Source organism: Condylura cristata, unplaced genomic scaffold (genome assembly GCF_000260355.1).
Source record: "Condylura cristata isolate star-nosed mole 26May11 unplaced genomic scaffold, ConCri1.0 scaffold00024, whole genome shotgun sequence".
Lineage (NCBI taxonomy): Eukaryota > Metazoa > Chordata > Mammalia > Eulipotyphla > Talpidae > Condylura > Condylura cristata.
In genome coordinates, this window is record NW_004567125.1 from 17,130,345 (window position 1) to 17,151,234 (window position 20,890).

The 20,890-nt window shown below is 35.9% G+C and overlaps 1 protein-coding gene across 5 annotated transcripts in view; it reads left to right on the forward strand.

The window, feature by feature from the left end:
* DNM3 (dynamin 3) overlaps positions 1-20,890 on the forward strand; it is a 484,254-nt gene that overhangs the window by 185,971 nt on the left and 277,393 nt on the right. For all 5 annotated transcript variants that reach the window (XM_012728988.1, XM_004688484.2, XM_004688483.2 and 2 more), the window contains exons 11-12: positions 5,311-5,397; positions 10,367-10,437. In XM_012728988.1, the coding sequence (XP_012584442.1) occupies positions 5,311-5,397; positions 10,367-10,437 (158 nt within the window). The remainder of the gene's footprint in view (positions 1-5,310; positions 5,398-10,366; positions 10,438-20,890) is intronic.

A 20,890-nucleotide genomic window follows, 5' to 3' on the forward strand; every position in this document is an offset into this window, starting at 1 on the left:
TCTCACCTACTGAATAAACCCAGCATTATGCTACACACAAACACACAAGTGATTACTAGGGATTTAGGGGCATAATTTAATGAAAAGAAATGGAATAAAATTATTGTTTGTTTTTATGAACAGTAAAATCATTATTGCTACTCTGTGGTGAGGGCCAACATGGGAGAGTTTACAACATTTTGATCAAAATAGAGCTGATATCATTAGATCAGCCAAAACAATCAACTCAAGTTATGTGCATACAAGAAATTTTGTTCTGGTTTTAGTTTATTTTCTCAGTGATGTTTGGTATGGAGCGATGAACAGATGGCCACCTAATAACCTGAGACTTTGCTTAAGGCATTGAACTAGTTAGTCTTGGAGATACAGAAATCTTGCTTGGTCTTGTGCCTGTTCCAAGAGAAACCTAATAGCTTGGTGCTCATGATCTGATTAATCAATGGTTAATAAATTTTATAGGGGTGTAAGCTTTGCTTTATGAGGTAGAAATGTCTTTCAAGTAATTTCTTTTTCCTTTGGGGAAAAAATGTGGTCCATGCTTAAAATTAAAGTTTTATATTGAGGTTCCACTCAAATAATTAAGTACTAACCTAAATAGCACTTAAAATATTAGAATTTGTTACATGTTTTTGTGTGTTTTTTTAATGTGGTGTTAGTTTCTCCTAGAATAAGCATTATTTTTTTCTCTTTTAGAATTACATGTTTAAAAAGTTTCAGTTCTTAAGTCTTACAGTTGTATTGTTTTTCCATGGCCTCATCCTTATTATTTAACAATACTCAGGAAAAGAGAAATTTTTTTTAAAGATTTATTTACTTATGCATACAGAACTGGGGTAAGGCCAGAGGTACAGGGATGGTGAGAGGATTCACCAGAGACAGAGTGGGAAGCAAAACAGGCAGATGGATGAAGTACACTGCTGAGGGGAGTAGTGGGCAGATCAGGAGAGGTCTGCTGCACCAGGTAGTCACCTCCAGCTGGGCAGGGTTCGAACTCATGCCGAAATGGCTTTAGCTTCTTAGTGCTGTAACATGCTGTGCCACCAGGGAGGCAGGAAGAGTGAAATTTTAACAACAAACTACTTAGGAAGAGCTTATCATTTAATAGATTCAATTTTTTTGTGGGAGATTCACTGTCATTACGTAAGCATCAAATCCTCTGAACAGTTTTAACCATTTACTTATTTGTGTTTTTCATTGATTTTTGTAAAATATTTCTGGTATGATAATCTATCGTAGAGTAACTTGCCACTAAAAACTGTTAAGATTTCAATATCAGATGCTTTATTATAAACATAAAGTCATTGATATTTAAGTGAATGCCTAATGTGAAATAAATTTAAGAATATAAAATTGTTATATTTAATAACAAAGATTTAATTCATTGATCTGTATACATGAATTTCCCAAACATTTACATAATTAAAAGAGGAATAAAGGCCTAAAGATGATGCATTCTAGATCAATATGATCTTAACATACATGATCAGAATTCTGATGATTTTCGCAAAACAGACACATCTCATAGCTAAAGATCTTTAATTCAACATCGTAAATGAAAGGATTAATAGCTATAGTGATTTAAATCACCTGAGAAGCCAAATGTACCTTTAGTAAAACACTGTAAAGGATTAAAACAAACTATCAGAATTGAATATCTTTTAAAACGAAGTAAAAGGTCATGCATATTGAGCAGGGACTCTAGTGAATGAACTAAAGAAATTAGTAGCAGAAAGCCTAATCAAAATTCAGGACCTTTTTTCACCTTCTTCTTAAATACATTATGAGAAAAAATGGGGCTGAAACATTACATTCAAACAACCAGCAATTCAACCCAACATTTTGATATTTCCACTTCAGAACCTTTTTTTTTCTTAAAAAACAAAAAATAACTCAAGAATATTTGTCTTTTGCTAAGACTATTATCTTGAGAACATGGCTGAAGTGTTGCAGCCGCCTCCACTCCCTGCTTCCCAGTGACTTTTATTAAAGCAGATATGAACACTTTGTAGGATTGAAACCAACATAATTGACAAAGTATGACCTCCACATAAAACATAAAACATCATAAAAATGTATAAGTTTATAAAAAGGGGGAGAGGAGGTTGGCGATGAGGATTTTAGATTGAACAAGATCCTTACATTGTCGAATACGTTCAATCCTAGATAAGAGTATGTAAAATGGAGATGGGATTACTATTATATTGCAGTTCTGTGGTGTTTTAAAAATGAATGATTTGCTATCATCCCTTTTCTAAAGTCATTTTATTTTTAAATGGAGGTAACATTGGTTTACCCTTCTCTGTAAATCACTGTAGCTTCTGCAGTTGCATATTTGCAAGAATGAGTGTCTTTGTAAGTGTGGTTGTCCTCAGAGAGCACAGACCCATCCCCTGATAACTTGGCAGCTCTATGAGTGCAGAGGAATCGCTCTGGGGGCCACCGGTGGCCTAGTGTTGAGTGCCAGATATACTATGCAGGCTGTTCTCGTCAAGAACAAGAACTAGTTCCAATCAAATACCCCTTCCAATCTTTGATATCTTTTATAAAGCTCATGAAAAGTAACTGGCAGTATTCTTAAAACATAAAAGGGGTTTCTGGGATAGTAGTACTTTTCCTGGAGAATGTATCCAAAACTCGACATGGAAGTGCTATTTGTATCTTGCAATTATGCTTGAAATAAGCCTGCAAATAAGCATATATCTCAAGATTCAGTAAGAGTTCCAACAAGGGAGTAATGGTTTGGTGACCTCATGAGGAGACACTGGGCTGTGATATTTGAGCCAACCAAGGCATCTATGCTTTTTACTGATATTAGGAAAGCACTCTGTGCCCACTGTAGAAAAATTTGGAAACTGTAGAGAACATATAGAAAAAAATTAAAGCTATGTAAAATCTCGTTCTAAAGATTATTGCTGTTAAAATTTTGTAGTCTTGTGTACATCTTTTTCTGTGTGCAGACAGTAGACTTGCAGCTTTATGGGATTCAATATTTATATGTAGTTTGTTGCAAGGGTAGTTCTCTGAAAGAATGTAGTTTGATATCTTGCTAAGACTAATGTGCATCACACATGTTATAAAATTGGTTGTACAGCGACCGAGGGGACCATGGAGTTACCTCAGGGAGCTTTAGTTCTAACTACCTACAAGATTGGGTAAATTTTATGTGTTATAAAAGAATTCAGGGATTTGTAAAGTTTTGAGTTATATTTTTGAAGGATATCAAAGGTATACTGAGGCTTGTGACACTGTGTGTATGGTCACATTATATACTTAGAAACCTAATTTTCTTCAATCATGTCATATTATAAAATTTTTTACCATGTCATTAGATATTATTTGGAATGACTCATTATAGAACTACCTTAGTTGATTTAACATCCTTGGATACTTAGTTGGTTTGTAGAGTATTATTTATTTGGCTTATTGTTGCTAAGTAATACTGTGATGGATGTCCTTTTTTTTTTTTGCCCAGAATACTATGGAATAAACAAGTTTAAGAATATATTTAATAAATGTTTTAAATAATAATAATTAATAATTATTATAGAGAGTTTAATATTTTATTAAATTTTATTAAAGTTTAATAAATATTTTAGAGAGTTTTGATACATATCACCAAATTGCTTTCCAGAAAGGTTGTTCTCATTGGCACCACATCAGCAAATTTAAACTGTACTGTATTTTCAGTATATCTTCACTAGTATTAAGCCTTATAAAAATATACCCTATCAGATGGCTCAAGGGGTTAAATCTCAACACTATGAAGCTATCACAGCCACTAAAGTACAAGTTTGATCCCAGGCCAGGGAGGTTACCCACATGGCACAGCAGACCTCGTCTGTCTCACCTGCTGCTCTCTTCAGCAGTGTATCTCAGTCAATTTGCCTGTTCTGCTCCCCACTCTGTCTCTGGTGAATACTCTCACTCTCCTGCACCTCTGGCTTGCATCTCAGCTTTTGTATGTATGTATAAGTAAATCTTTAAGAAAAAAAAACAATTTAAAAAGATATAGCACTTTGTCAATACAATATTCATTATCTTTCTTTGCATTACTGTGATCATTTGCCCAGTTATTTTTCTTCTATGTGTTGATTTAATTTTTTTGAATCATGTAGTTTGCTTGTTTTTACATGAGATTTTGGTGTTAGTCTTATTAATTTTCAGGTTTTTTAAAAAATAATAACTGGAATTAACTTTGCCTGTCTTAAACACCCACTTTTCCCACTTATATGGTCTCAGTCCAAATCCCCATTATTTCTCATCTGGATTGCTTCAGTAACCAGCATTCCTAACAATTAAGCAAAGACAATGCTTGATCTGCCCCTATTTATTTTACTAGTTTTGTCCCAAGTCTCTTCACACTCTTTTGATCTTGCTTCACTTTTCACCTCATTGAACCTCACCCTATATCATCACACATGATATGAAGATCCATCTTACCTAGTCTTTCCCCTCACACCTACATGTAAGTACTAGTTCTAGATTAGAGCTCCTTATGCAGCCTCTAAGGATCCCGCTCATTTTCTTCTCTATATTGAAACCAACTGTAATGAACCACTGACTTATAAATTACATCTTGGACTATTATCTGCCTAATTTAGATGGGATAAGTCATTGACTTGATTTTTTAAAAAATAATTTTCCTAGAAATATCTATACACTCATCTGTTAGGGGAGAATTAAAAATATCTCTCTGGTTCATGGAATTAATTATCCCCAAAGAGTAATAGATAATACCATTGGTTTTGGAGTCCAAGGGCTTGGATTAGAATCATGGATCAACTAATTTTGAGCTATTTTATCTTGAATAAGTTATTTAACCTCTCTGCTTTGCTTTCCTCCTCTATAAAATGGGGTTAGTAATGTCATCTATTTCTTTTGATTCTTGTGAATGCTGGCTGAGATTCATGAGGTGCATTCATAGCTTGCATGTGGTAAACATTATAAATGTTAGTCACTATCTTTTTCATTCTTATTTCTGCCCTCCTCATCTTTGAACTTTATTAAGTGCCAACTCTATACAGCAAAAGGCTACATGGTATCTTGTTTTCTAATTTCTCCATAAGGAACAATATTTGCTGGTTTGAAGTTTTTCTTTTCTTTAAGATAATGTAGTTACTTCTGATTATAGTTCTTGGAGTCTCTTCAGTGTTATATCATTTTTCTTTAGGTTTTCAAAATATTTCATTTTTACTTCCAGAATTATAGTGCCTATTTTCTATAAGATATCATAATTTATAACTGCTTCCTTTTTTGTGTGGTGCAAATTTTTGAGTATTAATTATCTCTCAAATCTGTTTTTCCTGACAGTTGGCAAACTTTCCCAGACTCTGCGAGGAAACAGAAAGGATAGTTGCTAACCACATCCGTGAGAGAGAAGGGAAGACAAAGGACCAGGTATGGAGAGGCCACAGTGGGGGCTGGTTCCTTTTGGGCAGTAAAGATTCTCTCATGGCTTTCTGGTTAGCCTAGCCCTGAATGAAAAAAAAAAAAAGCTGAGAATGCAAACATGTGTTTATTTTTACTTATGAATTTTATACTACATATGTCACTATGCTATATTAACATCTTATGTATATCATGTATACTAGAAATAAACAAATGTTAAAGACTTTATAAAGATAAAACTTAAAAAAGCCATAATAGGAGTGCCATTATGTTTTTCTCAGTGCTTCGTGGATCATAATGTATACCACTAACATGTATGTACATGCCACTTTGCAAACCTCTAATACAGAATGATATCACATTTTTCTCTTTAAGACAGAGTTTTAACTTGTAATGGACCCTTGAGCTTCTTAAATGTCGTGAAAATGTTTAGCGGTTTAATTCTTTTCCTGAGAATGGACAATGATATTTATCAACTTGTCCATGGTAACCATGATTGGAAAGAGAAAACATATAGAAACAGCTTTTTAAACAATTCTAATGATTTTGTACATATGGATGGTTTATAAGGCATGGTCTTGAAATGCTCTTCTAAACCAGCCTGTGAATTGAAAGAGTTCATTTCAAAAGAAGATAACTGATTAAAAAGCTTAAGGATTTCATAAAATTAGTAAAAGTCTCTCAATTTAAGTGGATTTTTTTTTTCTTAATTACTTCTAAAACGTGATCATGGGAAACACAAAGGTTTTCAGATGCTGTTCAATTCCAGGGCACAGCTGGGAATGTGACAGCAGGGAGAGGACACTGGACTTAAGCCATATATTCTCCACAAAATAACAGTTTGTTCTTGTGCAAATCACTTCTCTGGAATGTTGTTTTCGAATGTACAATCTTGGGATGTCTGAAGTCCACTGTAGGTTAGAGATCCATTCCTAGATCTTGTGATTCTCAGGTGAGTTGCAAAGGGGGAAAGAGAAAGAACTAGAAAAGAAGGAAGTCAAAATAAAATAGGGAGATCTCAGAAAGACCATAAAGAGAGAAACACATGTGACATGCACGGGTGTGGGTGGGTGAACTGGGGTGGGAGGAGGTGAAGAGGTGGATGTATAGAGGCCCAGCAGGTTGGGACAGTTGTGAGTGATTCCATTCTTTGCTTGAATTGTGCAATTCATAGCTACTACTTTTTTTTTCCCCCATCATGCTTTAACAGTTTATAACCTTGATTCATAGTTTACATTAGTTTTCAGTTTTCACAGTCTTGGATAACCACAGTAGTCAAAAGTGCAGAAAACAGGTTTTGTAACAAAATGGAGATAAACAAATTGTGAACTTATGAGCCAGTGAAATCAAGCTAAGGGCCAAATACATAGCCTGAGGCTAGTGGCACAGACAGTGTCAAAACTTAGGTGCACTCCTACCCTTACGTAAATAAGACAACTGTTTTAATTTAGTGTCTTTGTAAAATTCAGATAATGATCTACTCTACTTAACTCTCAGGGATCCTATATTAAAACAACATTGAGGAAAAAGTAGTACAATTCTTCTTTTTTTTTTTTTAAAGATTTATTTATTTGTACATACAGAACTGGGGTACAGGCCAGAGGCTCAGGGACGGTGAGAGGCTTCACCAGAGACAGAGTGGGGAGCAGAACAGGCAGATCGACGAAGTACACTGCTGAGGGGAGCAGCGGGCGGGTCAGGAGAGGTCTGCCTCGGCATGTGGTCACCTCTTGGGCAGGCGGGAATTGAACTCATGCGGAAGTGGCTTTTTAGCTTCTCAGTGCAGTGCTTTAACCCGCTGCGCCACCAGGGAGGGCCCAGTATAATTCTTATTTTAATTCTCTTTGAGTTCATATCTAAGTCAGAACTTCATCCTGTTTCATGTTTTTCTTTTATTAAAACTACATGCTCAAATTGAACACTGTTGAGATTGTGGGTTTTGGGCTTAGATTCCCTGAGTTCACATCCAAACTACCATTTCCTTTCTGTGAAAATGAACAAGTTACTTGACATCTTTGAACTTCAGTTTCTACTTCTTAAAGAAAGATAAAAATGAGAGCAACTTCTTATGCATTTTGTGAGGGTGGAATTACATACTCTAAATACAGCTTTTAGTTTTTCATTAGTTTTACTTGTTTCTGTTCTTCCTAAAAAGCTATGATACACAGTAGAGAGAAAGAATTGCCTTTTTTGATTTCAAGGGAAGTTGTCTTCCATCTGCAACTTAACATAGTGAATAAATCATCCCTTAGTGAGAGGTAAAGGATGCAGTGGAATTTTCCCTTCTTAGTGTCTTTGTCAGGTAGCCTGACCTGATGGTCAACTGTCTTTAGAAGCTGGTAGTTGTCACTTCCAACATGGGTGTGGATGGTACATTTTTGGTAGTGTGACCATGTCAGTTTGTATAAATCTCACATGTGAGTTCGAACTCTGAGTCTTCAGGCTGTGCGGTGTTTCAGAACAGTCAGTGACCCATTTCCTCAGGCCTCTGTACCTTGAGGTGTTTTTGCAGTTCTCCTTTTTAAGGAATGGATTTATTACCAACTTCTGCTCTGGGAACTCTGTTGCAGGGGGAGGTAGGGGTATTCTTCAGAATTAAACATATTGAAACCATAGATTTATCTGTGAGGTTTTTTGTAACACAAAGGTTTTTTAAGCTTCTCTGTGTGCCAGCTATTGTTCCAGGTGCTTCCCTATGTGTAATTGCACATTGAAGGGCTGACTTTGTGGGTGATTACTGGTCCCAAGGGTGACTCTACTTTTCTTCAACTAAATATTCAATAACCGTGAGTGAAAAAGGCAGTGAGAAACTCTGAGAAAATGAAAAAATAAGGAAAAAATGTACTCTTTCCCTCTTCATCCCCCACATGCGACCTGGCTCTTTTCCTAGGATGAACACAGACTCCCAGTTTCCAGGAATATGAATGAGAACAGCCATAGTTTTTCTTTTTTTCCTATACTGCAGTCCAAGTTAATGTGTGTGAATGTCCAAGATATTCATAACAACCTTTGGCAATGGTGAGAATTATGTAGATGTTTTGCTCTTTATGGTGGCAGCAATTTATTTGTGCCTAAGTATTATGGTTTGTTGATACAAACTCCTGGCCAAATGGATTTGGGAGTAAAACATTGAATGCGATCTGGTTTTGTTGTAGTGATGAAGAGGCAATAGATAATCTAATAATGATCTGTCCTCCTTCAGCTTTGTTCATTAAGAAATGAAACTAAACTATCTGGTCATACAAAATGTTTTCATACTAGTATGATGTTACTGATCCAATAATTCCTGTGCTTTGATTTCATGTTTGGTGGTGGGAATGGATTCGGGGCAATCTATTTACTCTCTTTTGGCAGGCCTCTTTGGGACTCACAGCAAGATTTTGTCAGATGACCAACTGAGATTATCTATAAAAGCAAAGCCTAAGAGCCTGTAGCATTGGATAGTAAACGAGAAGCAGCAATTAATGGCTACATACTAGTTATATGGGTATACATTTCTCCCTTTAAATTGTTCTTCAAGGCTCATCAATAGTAATAATATCCACAGCTATAGACACGTATTGGGTGGATACATGTTAAGTACATCAATACTATGCAGATAAAATGGTGAACAAGACAAACATAATTATTGATTCTTTGGCGTTTACAGTCTTGCAGGGAAGAGAAATGCCAACCAAAAATGTATATAAGTAACTAGTCACCACATATAAAATGTAATTATGATATTAAGGTTATATGTGAGTAATAAGCTTAATACTCCTTAATATCCTGGGTGAGGATATGGGGTGAGGATCAGGAAAGGCTTTTTCGATAGAATACCCACGCATTACAGAATGTCTGCCAACTGTTACCACAAGTGCTGTGATGCACTCAAGTTCATCTTCAGTGAAGGGAGGTGGATCCCTTTCAGAGGTCTCTCACCAAAAGCAAAAACAAAGGAGTTCTACCAGCAAGTCTCAGCATTTAGGAAAGTTGGGAAAAAAAAGGAAACTTTGGAAGTGGAGCTTAGCTTTGAATATTGTCTGTCAAACAAAGTTATCTGCTTTTGGTTGCTCCCCTCCATGACATTTTCTCTCTAGTCTCCTGTCTGCCTTTGATGATTTTCTGCATGGGGACCTTTCAAATCTCTAACTTAAGAGTTTTTAAATATCTTATGACTACATTTTCACGTTTAATGGAACATGTGTTCAGTTCATTTCTGGATAAATCTGATTGTATGTTCTTGATATCCCAGGCACTGTTCCAGGCACTGGGGATGGAGCAGTGGATATGGCAGATGGGTTCTTTGTATTGAATTATGTGAAACCTACTATATTAGCTAGATGTAGTGCTATAAAGGAAAATGAGGCTAAGTAAGAGGATAGAGAGTAGCAGGAGTACTGATTTAGATGGAATGGCAAGGGGGATCACTTTAACAGGGGATCTTTTAACATATCTTGTTAAAGTTTTGCTGTGATGATGAAGCCTATTGATCTCTAGGAGCTATAGAAACTACTTTTATTTGAGTTGCCTTTTTGAGTTGGTTTCTGAGATGCATTTTCCCCAGAAGGAGTTTAAAGAGATAGAAGAGATAAGGAAAAACAAGAGATAATGTGTCCTGATTCCTTCAGAAGAAGGAAGATCTGAGCAGCCCCAACTGGTCTTCCTGCCACATGTCTTCTTGTACACACATGTCTTTCCTTAGAACATCATGTCTACATTTTAGAGAAATAGAATAATTCTTGGTTCTGTGTTGAGTACATGTCTATAAGCCTCAAAGTTGTTGTCTTCATGTGGTGCTCAGATTTACTTTTCTTGATGATGTTTAATTTGTGAATTAAGTGAAGATTAAGACTCTAATGAAAAAAATGCAAATTTTCCTTCTAACTATAGCATCCTTTTAAAAATTCAGTGAAGATAAATAATTTGTAGGTATTCACTGAAACCGGTATTTATGAATATTTTAGTTTTCATTGAAGTGTTTTTCTTTGGCTGACAGGTACTGCTGTTGATTGACATCCAAGTCTCCTATATCAACACCAATCATGAAGATTTCATTGGCTTTGCAAAGTACGTGAGTTACTGTATTCCTCTTGCTGGTTTGTTTAGAACAACATTGTGAATTTCTACTAACACCCACCACCTTTTGAGGATCTATGGCATGATTAACTGGGTCCACCTAAGGAAGAAATCTGGGCCTCATGACCAAAAGCCACATTCTCTCATAAAGTAGTCAGTTCCTTTATTTTGTGGCTTGTGAAGTGTTATGTGTCTTAGATTCTCGTTGCTTTTGGATGATGAGCTGCAGTTTGTACTTGAACTTCCAGAGATAAGCAGTACCACATGCACTCTTAAATATGTTTGGGAACAATTTCTCATATACATTTGAAATGTCAAATATAATTTATATTTCAACATCCCTAGATCAGAAGATAAAGGCCTTTAAAAAATTGTCCTTCATGAACTTTTGTATAACATTTTTGGATGAACATTCTCTTTTTAAAGTGTATATATTGTTCAAAGCTTTGTTTATGTATCATTTTTCTGTCCTATATGTTTTATATAGCTGTATCACAGATACTGTCCGTAGGCATTACACATAGGTGTTCAGAGTTGGTTGATTAGTCATCATGTGATATTTTCAAGACCCCGAACTCACAATTTTTCCTTGCCGCTTAGTGGAATGATTTTTTTCCCCAGGAATCTTGATTTTAATTCTGAAATATATTTGTGGCATAAAAGTGGTTCTAGCTTCATATGCTGTCTAATATATAGCTCATATATATACTTCACATATTGACATATGCAGTTATATCTAAAAGACTATAAATTGTAGTCTATTATATGTAAAATGCAAACTATAAATGGACCCATGGGCTGTTATCTGAACTATTATTCAAGAATAATGACAAGTAAAAAATGAAAGCCAACAAAACATCAAACTAATTTATTTAATTACACCCTTATGTAGAAGAAAAGCATACATAGATCATGTGATCTCAACTAAACTGTACATTTGCCCAAGTGGTTGATAAGACTGTTTTGTGGAGGAAAGTCATAGTGTGCTACAAGAAAACTGTCCAATTCTAAACAAGCCTGTGATTCTGATGGCTTACCTAGTTGTGTACATCTATTCTGCATCTACTGGCTACTGCTGCTGTGCAGATAGTAGATAGTTTTTCATGACTGTTTTCTTTTTGTAACATTCTTAGAGGGCAGTTCCTTTGCTCAGTTGTCTATTAGGCCGTAGTGCCCACTCCAACTTCCAGATGGGTATTTGTTCCACAGGCATTTTGCGGGACCTGTAGCTGCCATGAATACCACCACTTGCACTGCTCTTTGCTTCTGCAGTATAAAATACATGCACTTTAAAAAACTGCACCACCCCTCCCTTCTTATTAATGAACACGTTTTCCCTCAGTAACTAGTTGCTTCTTAGGGGGCTGACTGGTAAGTGTTACCTATCTCTCTTCTCCTATGTTTCACTTCTGCCTTGATTCCCATATACCTCCTGTCATAGGCCTGAAGGGAGAACCTGGGAATTTCTGTCTGCTTTTCAGCTCAGTCTATGAACTCCATGTGGCCTGTGCCAAGCTCAGCTCTAGTTGCTATGGGGGAAAAATAAAAGAGAAAAATTGTTTTCGTCTTTTAGGAGCTTGCTTGATCATTGAAGAGTATAAAGAAACACATGTAAAAATTTAAACTGACACATTCTCCATTAACTTCACTTGCTTTTTTTTTGAGGAATCTGAAAGAAAAACAAAGCCTTGAGTCACTTGAAATAACAGGAAGGCTGCCTTTAATGTTGACTTTTATTGATTACAAATGCTGGTTAGGTTCCGATAAAAATGTAGCACATGTTGATGTAAACTTGACACCAAAACTTAACGTGAAAAGGATGTTACAATATTGCCTTGTGGCATCCTGGAGAAAGGAGGCAGTGGACAAAGACAAAATCAGCTTGGAAAGAGTCAGGTTTTGAACATACTGGGTAATCAGTACTACAATTTAAATTTTATTCCATACTCTTATTGAAATCTTTTTTTCTCAAATTACCCCTTTATTTATTTTAGAATAGACTAGAGTTTATTTCTTCCCCAGCAAATTTTAAGTTTTTTTTTTACCTCAAAAGCTGTTTGAAGGATGAAATAATGAATATATTAAAAACAATAAAAAATTTTTAAAAAGCTGTTTGACTACAATTTTATATTGATAAGTTTCCAAAGAATCTTGAATATGTAAATGCTTTCAAATACAGACATTTGATATAGTCTCTCTTTAACTGCCAGGTGACTGTCCTATTTTTCCAGCAATAAGATAGACTTCTCTGATATTGGGAGAAAAAAGAAGCATTGCTCAGACTTCTTTAAAAATCCAGCAACTTTGTACACTTCCCATAATTGAAACTGCTCACCTCACCTTTCTCCTAAGTGAAAGTCTGGGAAGTGTCAGCAGTCTGGATTTCTAGGAATTGCCACTGGTGAGCACTGAGTTTGTTCAAGTCACTTAGCCTTTCTGTGTGTCCATATATAAATGGATTCATAAATAATCCCTGTCTTGTGTACTTTTCAGGATTGTTTGTGGATCAAAATAATAAAGTTTTATGAAATATTTCTCTGTAAAAGCGAGAAAGTGTCATACACATTCACACATTTTGATTACTAGATGCAGTACTTTGCTATGAATTTTAGAGTGACTGGAAAGTGATTGTCACTACACTACTTATTAGTTGCTGGCATTATCTCCAAATATAACATTTTACACTGAGACTCGGAGATAAATGTTCTTTCCATTTGTATGCTGAGTTGTAGTACTTTTCAGTGCGACATGGGATAATTATGATGATGAAGAAATGTTCACTTCAAAATCACTTTGAGGGGCTGTGGTATTTTTTGTGCTTTTAAAAATTAAAAAAATATGGTGGTAGCTATAAATTCTAAAATTGGCAGAGATGCTGTTTCCATCAAGGAAGAAAAGTCAAGCTGTACTTGAAGATAATTATGTAAGTATTTTTAAGTTCCAAAGATAGAAAATTACGATCTGGAAATGAGGAAATAACATTTGTTTCATGGGGTATTTTGAGTTGCCAAAAGTGTTGGGACCGCCTCTCAGATTTATAGGATGGTGATATACCCAGTTTTTTATACATTTATTTATTTATTTTTATCTGAGACAAGCTTTTGTTCTAAATATAAAAAAGTGCTGAAATTAGTTTAATGGAATATTGTTCAGGTCATCTGAAAAATATATTCTTTTTTTGCTATAGAATTTATTTTGCCATGTTGAATATGTGAAATTTTTTTTTCATCTTTCAACTATTTGTTAAACATGGACCATAAAATATGTACCATGTGTAATGTGTCCAAGTAAGCATGGCTGTAGGCTTACTTTGGAATTTCCTGACTTTTAAAAGCTTGATCTTTCAACTATAATATAGTTTCCAAATCTAAAATTCCAGTATTCTAGAAGGAAGCGTCAACTTTCCTTCTGCTTAAGGATTTTATATCGTCTTTCTTCTCTATAAAGAAAACACCCTGAATTCTATATTTTTAATTCACTATTTTAATTTACTATAACCACTTTATATAATTAAAAAATATATAAAAGCTAGTCCAATTTTCCTTCACTCACTTCCCTATATGCTCAGAAATCTTGTTGCTTGAACAGAAAGGCAAGTTTATTAGCTGAACTTTTAAATTCTTGTGCTCTTCTCCATTTGTTCCATGGGCATAGTTTGCCATGCGAGTGCCTAAGATTTATGCAGTTCAAGAAAACGATGTGTCCAGATTCAGACCATTAGAGTGATAATCTCTATGCCACAGCACTAGACCAAGGTCTGTTTTTCAAAGTGTTGGGTAGGTCTCAACACCTGTTTTCTCACAATTGAAATGATACAGTGTGCAGATTTCAGCTCTTGTTATATGAGCACCATGAAAATCTATGGATTGTAACATTCATTATATCTCTTTACTGATCTCCTGGAATGTTTCTGTTGCCATTTTGCTAGAAGCAGTATATGTGAACCTTGAGACCAAATTCCCAAACAATCTTGGTCTTTCTCTTTGTATTCTTCTTTTATTCTCTCCTAATACTTAATCATTTTTTGTTATTATAGTGTTTCCATCTATTTGGTTATTGCTGTTGTGGAATCGAAACCTATTTATTAGATTATAACAAGACTTCTTTTCACAGTGTGTACCTAGGAATTCAATGTTTATTTGCTGAGACTGCTGTCAGGCAGAAAGATAGGGTTGAACAATTTGCCTGTGTTATTTACTAGTAGCATGTATTCAGATAAGTTAAAAATTCTAATATTCCAAGCACCATGTTAAAAGTAAGAGGACTTCCACTTTCCTCTTTCGTTCTTTTCTATTATTTTGGTCTTTATCTTCATCTTGAAGTTGAATCTTAGAAGATGTAGGCTTTTCTTGCCCAATATTTAGTCTGAGACTTCACAAAGATCCTTCAGGGTGTATCAACATAATGTAGTATTTCTGCCCTCTTTTGCTTCAGTGTGTTTGGATGGCTCTAGATGATATGTCATTAAGTCTCACTCTTGGGATACTCAGTAAGTGTTCATACTTTTCTTGGGTAATATAAAGAATATTCTAAAAAAGTTTATTTATTCCAGAGCATTTAAATAGAACTGTGCTTTCCAATACAGTAGCCACCAACTACATGTGGTCGTTGAATAGAAGAAATGTGGCAAGTAAGAAGAAGAAATAAATTTTTTTTTTTTTTTAAAGATTTATTTATTTATTCATACAGAACTGGGGTACAGGCCAGAGGCTCAGGGACGGTGAGAGGCCTCACCAGAGACAGAGCGGGGAGCAGAACAGGCAGATCTACGAAGTACACTGCTGAGGGGAGCAGCGGGCGGGTCAGGAGAGGTCTGGCTCGCCATGTGGTCTCCTCCGGGGCAGGCGGCAGGCGGGAATCGAACTCATGCGGAAGTGGCTTCAGATTCTCAGTGCTGTGCTTTAACCCGCTGCGCCACCAGGGAGGGCCAAGAAATAAATTTTTATATTAAATTTTAATTGAAATAGCATATTTGGCTGTTTATTAAACAGCACAACTCTAGGATAGGGTGAATGTTATGATTCCTCTGCGTCCTTCATTAGAGGGCTCTATTGATGAAAAAAGCATACCCTGACATTTGCCATGGAATCTGCATCTCTGAGGGATAAATTTCTCTGGTCCAGTTAAGCTAGGTTTGGGTTTATTTAGAATCTGTTCCTCTTCACTTTTCTTTGCTTTTCAATACACTGCAGTCTTGTTTCTAACCATATTATTCTATTGAGATTGCTTTTTGTCAAGACAAACAGTAACTTTGTACGTTATTCTAAGCCCTTCATTAGATACCACTTATTGCTCCTTGTTGAAGTGATCTATACCTTTGCTTCAATACCCCTTCACTCATTTTCCTCATGTTCTGTCACCTTCCTCATTTTCTTCTTTCTGTTTTAGCTTCTCTTCAGTCTTAATTTAGAGCTCTTCATTCTCTGACCATGGTTTAAGAACTGTTTTTATATCATTGTTCTCCTCTCTTCTTGTCTTACTGCATTATCCTTGATCAAATTCACCGATTCAACTTGGTTGTAGTTAGCAAGTTCATCTGATATATCTAAGTCCAGATCTCCATTCTGGAACCTTTTCCGGGAATACGTACTGGACATCTTATTTTTTATAATCTTATAGACACCTCAGTCCAGTAGTTCCTAATTAAACTTTCCATCTTATTTTACAATTTATACCTTCTTTGTTATTTCCACTCTTTATGGATGTTAACTCCCGATTGCTCAAACCAAAATATTCTGGATGTCATTCTTTCCCCATTGTCCTTCTATCTTTGTTTCTCCTCTCTGATAACTTTTGAGCTTATTTCTTTCTTTCTATCATCATTGTTACTATTAAAATTGGCTCTCTCTGGATTGGTTACTGTAAGTCTCCTTTCTGTAAGTCTCCTTGTAAGTCTCATGTTCTTTCTCATTCTTTCTGGGATTCCCTATTACTTTCAGAATATGATTTCCAAGACTGTGTATTATTTGTCTTTGTCTTACCTTTTACCTTATTGTCACTATTTCTCTCTACCCTACCTTCTAACTTTATGTTTCAGTCATCCTGGCCACTCTTGGATCTCTTCATGTACTGCAGTACATGTTTTTGATACAATTCTTCAAATTTTTGGTTATAAATGACCCAGTATCAAAATATGATTTTATAGTTATTTCTTAAGAAACTATCATAGTGACTGTGCTAGATAATATCAATGTGAGAGAGGTAAAGATACCAAAATTAATGTAATCCATCTACACCTTAAGTCATCAAGGTAATGATATTTTTTGGAGGGGAGTCAGCGACTAGACTATTATTCAATTGTAGAGTTTAGATAAAAGAGACACAGACCAAGAGCTTTGGGACTTCAGGGGATGAAGAGATAACTAGAAGTTTCTAAGAAGGCATGACTCAGAAATGGTACTTGATTGAATTTTGAAAGCTGGGCAGAATGCCAACTGTTAGAGGGTGGAGGTCTAGACTGGCTACTCCTTTCTTCCCTGCTTCAGAGTCAATATTCAGGAGAGGTAATTTCTACTAAAAAACTGCTTTGATCATGTCACTTTTCTGGCTCAAAAACTTTGAATACTTTCTGCTGCCTTCAGTTTAATAGCCAAATTCTCCATAATTATGGCCCCAACTTACAGTTATTGTACCAAATGGCTCTTGAGATAATTTACAAATCTGAGTCTATGATTATATAATTTTGTCATAATAGTTTGACTTTCTACAACTTCCCCATGTGCCTCATCTTCTAGCTTCTGGCCTTGCTAATACTAATCTATTCTCTTGAAATGCAGTTGGCTGCATTGCTTTATTAAAATTTCACCTTTCTTCAAGTGCTTTCTCTGAAAATCTTAGATCACATCAGACAATTGATCTTGCTTGTAGCTGACTATTCAGAGCAATTAGTAAACATAGGAGTTACTGGGTAACTGATCACATGCCCCCTTGGCACACACTTCTGTTTTTCAAACTTTTATTATGTACACATATGGACAAGGATAGAAGAGAATATGCAGAAGAGAATTGTGAGCCAAGAGGTGACATTATGGGTTCTTTTTCTTTGAATGTCGTCCAGTGTGTTCTTATTTTTTTAAAACCTCTTATTATATACTTTTAAAATCATTATGTCTGAGAGCATTACTAATAAAACTAATTTAGTTTTATGTGTTTTAGTGTACTGGCAAAGCCTTCCTCAGTGACTCGTGTGTAGTAGGAATTTATATGATTAACAACAGACATGCACATACACACAACACACACATAATATGATATTGAGTAATTATATTCCACATTGCCCCAGAAGCATTTTTTTTGCTTTCTTCTATTGCAGCCTCACAAATTTATTCTTATAGAACTTGTTCTTTATTTGTAATTTATATTTTTCATAACCTCCTTACCTATACTAGATATATTATAAGCCTCTATTTGCAAAGAACATAGCTTAATTATGTTTATGTCCTCCATAGAGTGCCTTGTAGAGAGTTGCTACCCTAAACATTTTTGATTTATGTCTTATTAGAACATTATAGGTATGTTTTACAATATTGCAGATAGTCATTTAAGGGCTCTGACCAAGAATATGTCCAACGGGGCTTAAGATAGCTTGCCAGTCCTCACATGTTTCTCATGGATACATTATAAAATGAGTATTTTGAAATACATTTACTTCAATTATCATAACATTCATGATTATGACAAAGAATATTTTCTAACTAGGAGCTTATTTTTTTATTATGTTACTTATAGAGTAACTTCAAATGTCTCAATACACTGACAGCAGTGTTTTTGGATTTATGGAACAATTTGCTTCAGAAAGATTATTTAGATGAAAAGCAAAGGGAATTTTTCAAACATTAGTATTTGATATTAGCTTATAAAATAATCTATTTTTCCTCCTGCATAGTCTTACAGATAATTATGTACTTTTTTTTTTTAAGATTTATTTATTTATTCATACAGAACTGGGGTACAGGCCAGAGATGCGGAGGGCGAGAGGATTCACCACACACAGAGCGGGGAGCAGAACAGGCAGATCGACAAGTACACTGCTGAGGGGAGCAGCGGGCGGGCCAGGAGAGGTCTGCCACGCCATGTGGTCACCTCCGGGGCAGGCGGGAATCGAACTCATGAGGAAGTGGCTTTAGTTTCTCAGTGCAGTGCTTTAACCCGCTGCGCCACCAGGGAGGGCCATAATTATGTACTTTTTAATGGATGGATACTATTAGTGAAAAGTCTTTGCCTACTGTAGTTTAAAACTTGAAACTTGGATCTAAAAGGAATCTAGGAAATAGCTCAATTCTCCACCGTTTGCCTATCTCTCTTTTTAAAACACACATGTACACACACAGAAACACATTACAACACAGACTGGGCTCAATTTAGGGCGGCCATACTCTGCATAACATAGCATAAGGAATCAACAGTCCCTGTCTTTTGCTTTACATTCAGCTTCTTTTCTTTTATGTGATCTGTAAATCACATAATTCGAGGGTCCTCAGGACTTTGTCTACTCCTAGTAAACATCTGTGGGTCTATCATAGTGTTAAAGTTGTCACTATTAGTGATTTATTTTAAAGTGTTTCCCCTTAAAAAAATCCTAAAACAATTATGGGGCTTGCAATCCATGAAGAAGGCATGGCCACATTATATCAGTAGTTTCTCCATTCTTTTTCTGCTTCTTTTTTTTTTTTTAAAGATTTATTTATTTGTGCATACAGAACTAGGATTCACCAGAGACAGAGTGGGGAGTAGAACAGGCAGATCAAGGAAGTACACTGCTGAGGAGAGCAGGGGGTGGGTGAGGAGAGGTCTGCCACGCCATGTGGATCTCCTCCAGGGCAGGCGGGGATCGAACTCATGTGAAAGTGGCTTTAGCTTCTCAGTGCAGTGCTTTAACCTGCTGCGCCACCAGGGAGGGTCAGTTTCTCCATTATTCTTAAGGAAATAAATGACCTCGGAGAAAAAGCATGGAAAAGATTAAAACTGATAGGAAGAGTAGCACTTGGGACACTGTGCATTGTGGCATCGTGGGCAGCCAGAGGGCAGTGTGGGTGCAGTAGATCCCTGGCCAAAGACACGAACTTCACCTCCATCACAAAGCCTGTGATAGTTAATATTTGCATTGGGTAGAAAAGTGATTGGAGAGAGATATTAATTTCATAGTGATTTAGGAAATCAAGATTTTTTTTTAAAAAAAGATTTATTTATCTATTCGTACAGAACTGGGGTGCAGGCCAGAGATGCGGAGGGTGAGAGACAGAGTGGGGAGCAGAACAGGCAGATCGACGAAGTACACTGCTGAGGGGAGCAGCGGGCTGGTCAGGAGAGGTCTGCCATGCCATGTGGTCACCTCCGGGGCAGGTGGGAATTGGACACATGCAGAAGTGGCTTAAGCTTCTTTGTGCTGTGCTTTAACCCGCTGCGCCACCAGGGAGGGCCTAGGAAATCAAGAATTTTAATTAAAAACCAAAAAACAATGAGGAAAGTGAAATGCTAAGATTAAAAATTGAAAGACAAAATTCATGCAAAGTGAATGCCAGTAAGTAACTATAGCATGACATTTCACTACCTTCATTCAGTTACAAGTGTGAGTTAAGGAAGCAGCTAGAATATGTCATTCTAGATTGTAGGATTGCTATTTTGAATAACTATTCTAAGTGTGGTGTTGATATCTAATGTGCTTCTGAGCCATGTTACTCTTATCACTTTAATAGTTGAATGATGACTACAATTTATATCCATGTTGTCTATTCCATTAATTTCCAAAACAATTAAAATTATTAAGCAACTATTAGAGGATTGTGGTATTGCTAGTCTTCCCAGAATAACCAAAATGAATTGTGTTTTCTTATATCAAAATATGTTTACTCCAAAGGAGACTTCATTCTTTTTAGAGATTGAGTAACACAATGACTAAATGTGTAGACTCTGGGGTTAAATTTTTGGGGCCCAGCTCTTAATTTTTTTGTGCTCATGTTATGATGATACCGACTTTATTGGACTTGTCATTCAACAGATATATATTGAAGCCATATATGTGCTATACAGCATTTAAGCACTGGGGTTATAATAGGCAAAGAAATCCCTGCTAATAAGGAATTTACATTTTAAGATAGAAACAGAGTTAAACACAAAAAATAAGTAAGTTATATAATAGTAAAAGGTAAAAAAATGCCATAGGAAAAGATAGATCTGAGAAAAGGAAGTGGGAGTCTTGGAGGAAAGGGTGGAAGAATGCAAATTTAAATAGGATGGTCATGGTAAATCTTGCTGATAAATTTGTCTTGAAGGAGATGGTGTCAGGATTCATGCAGATATATGGAGAGAGGGTTTCTAGGTAGAGGGAGCTGTTAACATGAAGGCTTTGAGTGGGAGTGTACTTGGTAGTGTCAAAAAAGAACAAAATCAGCTCGACCTCTAGTGAATGAGGTGGCAAGTAGACGAATTGAGTCCATTCAACCAC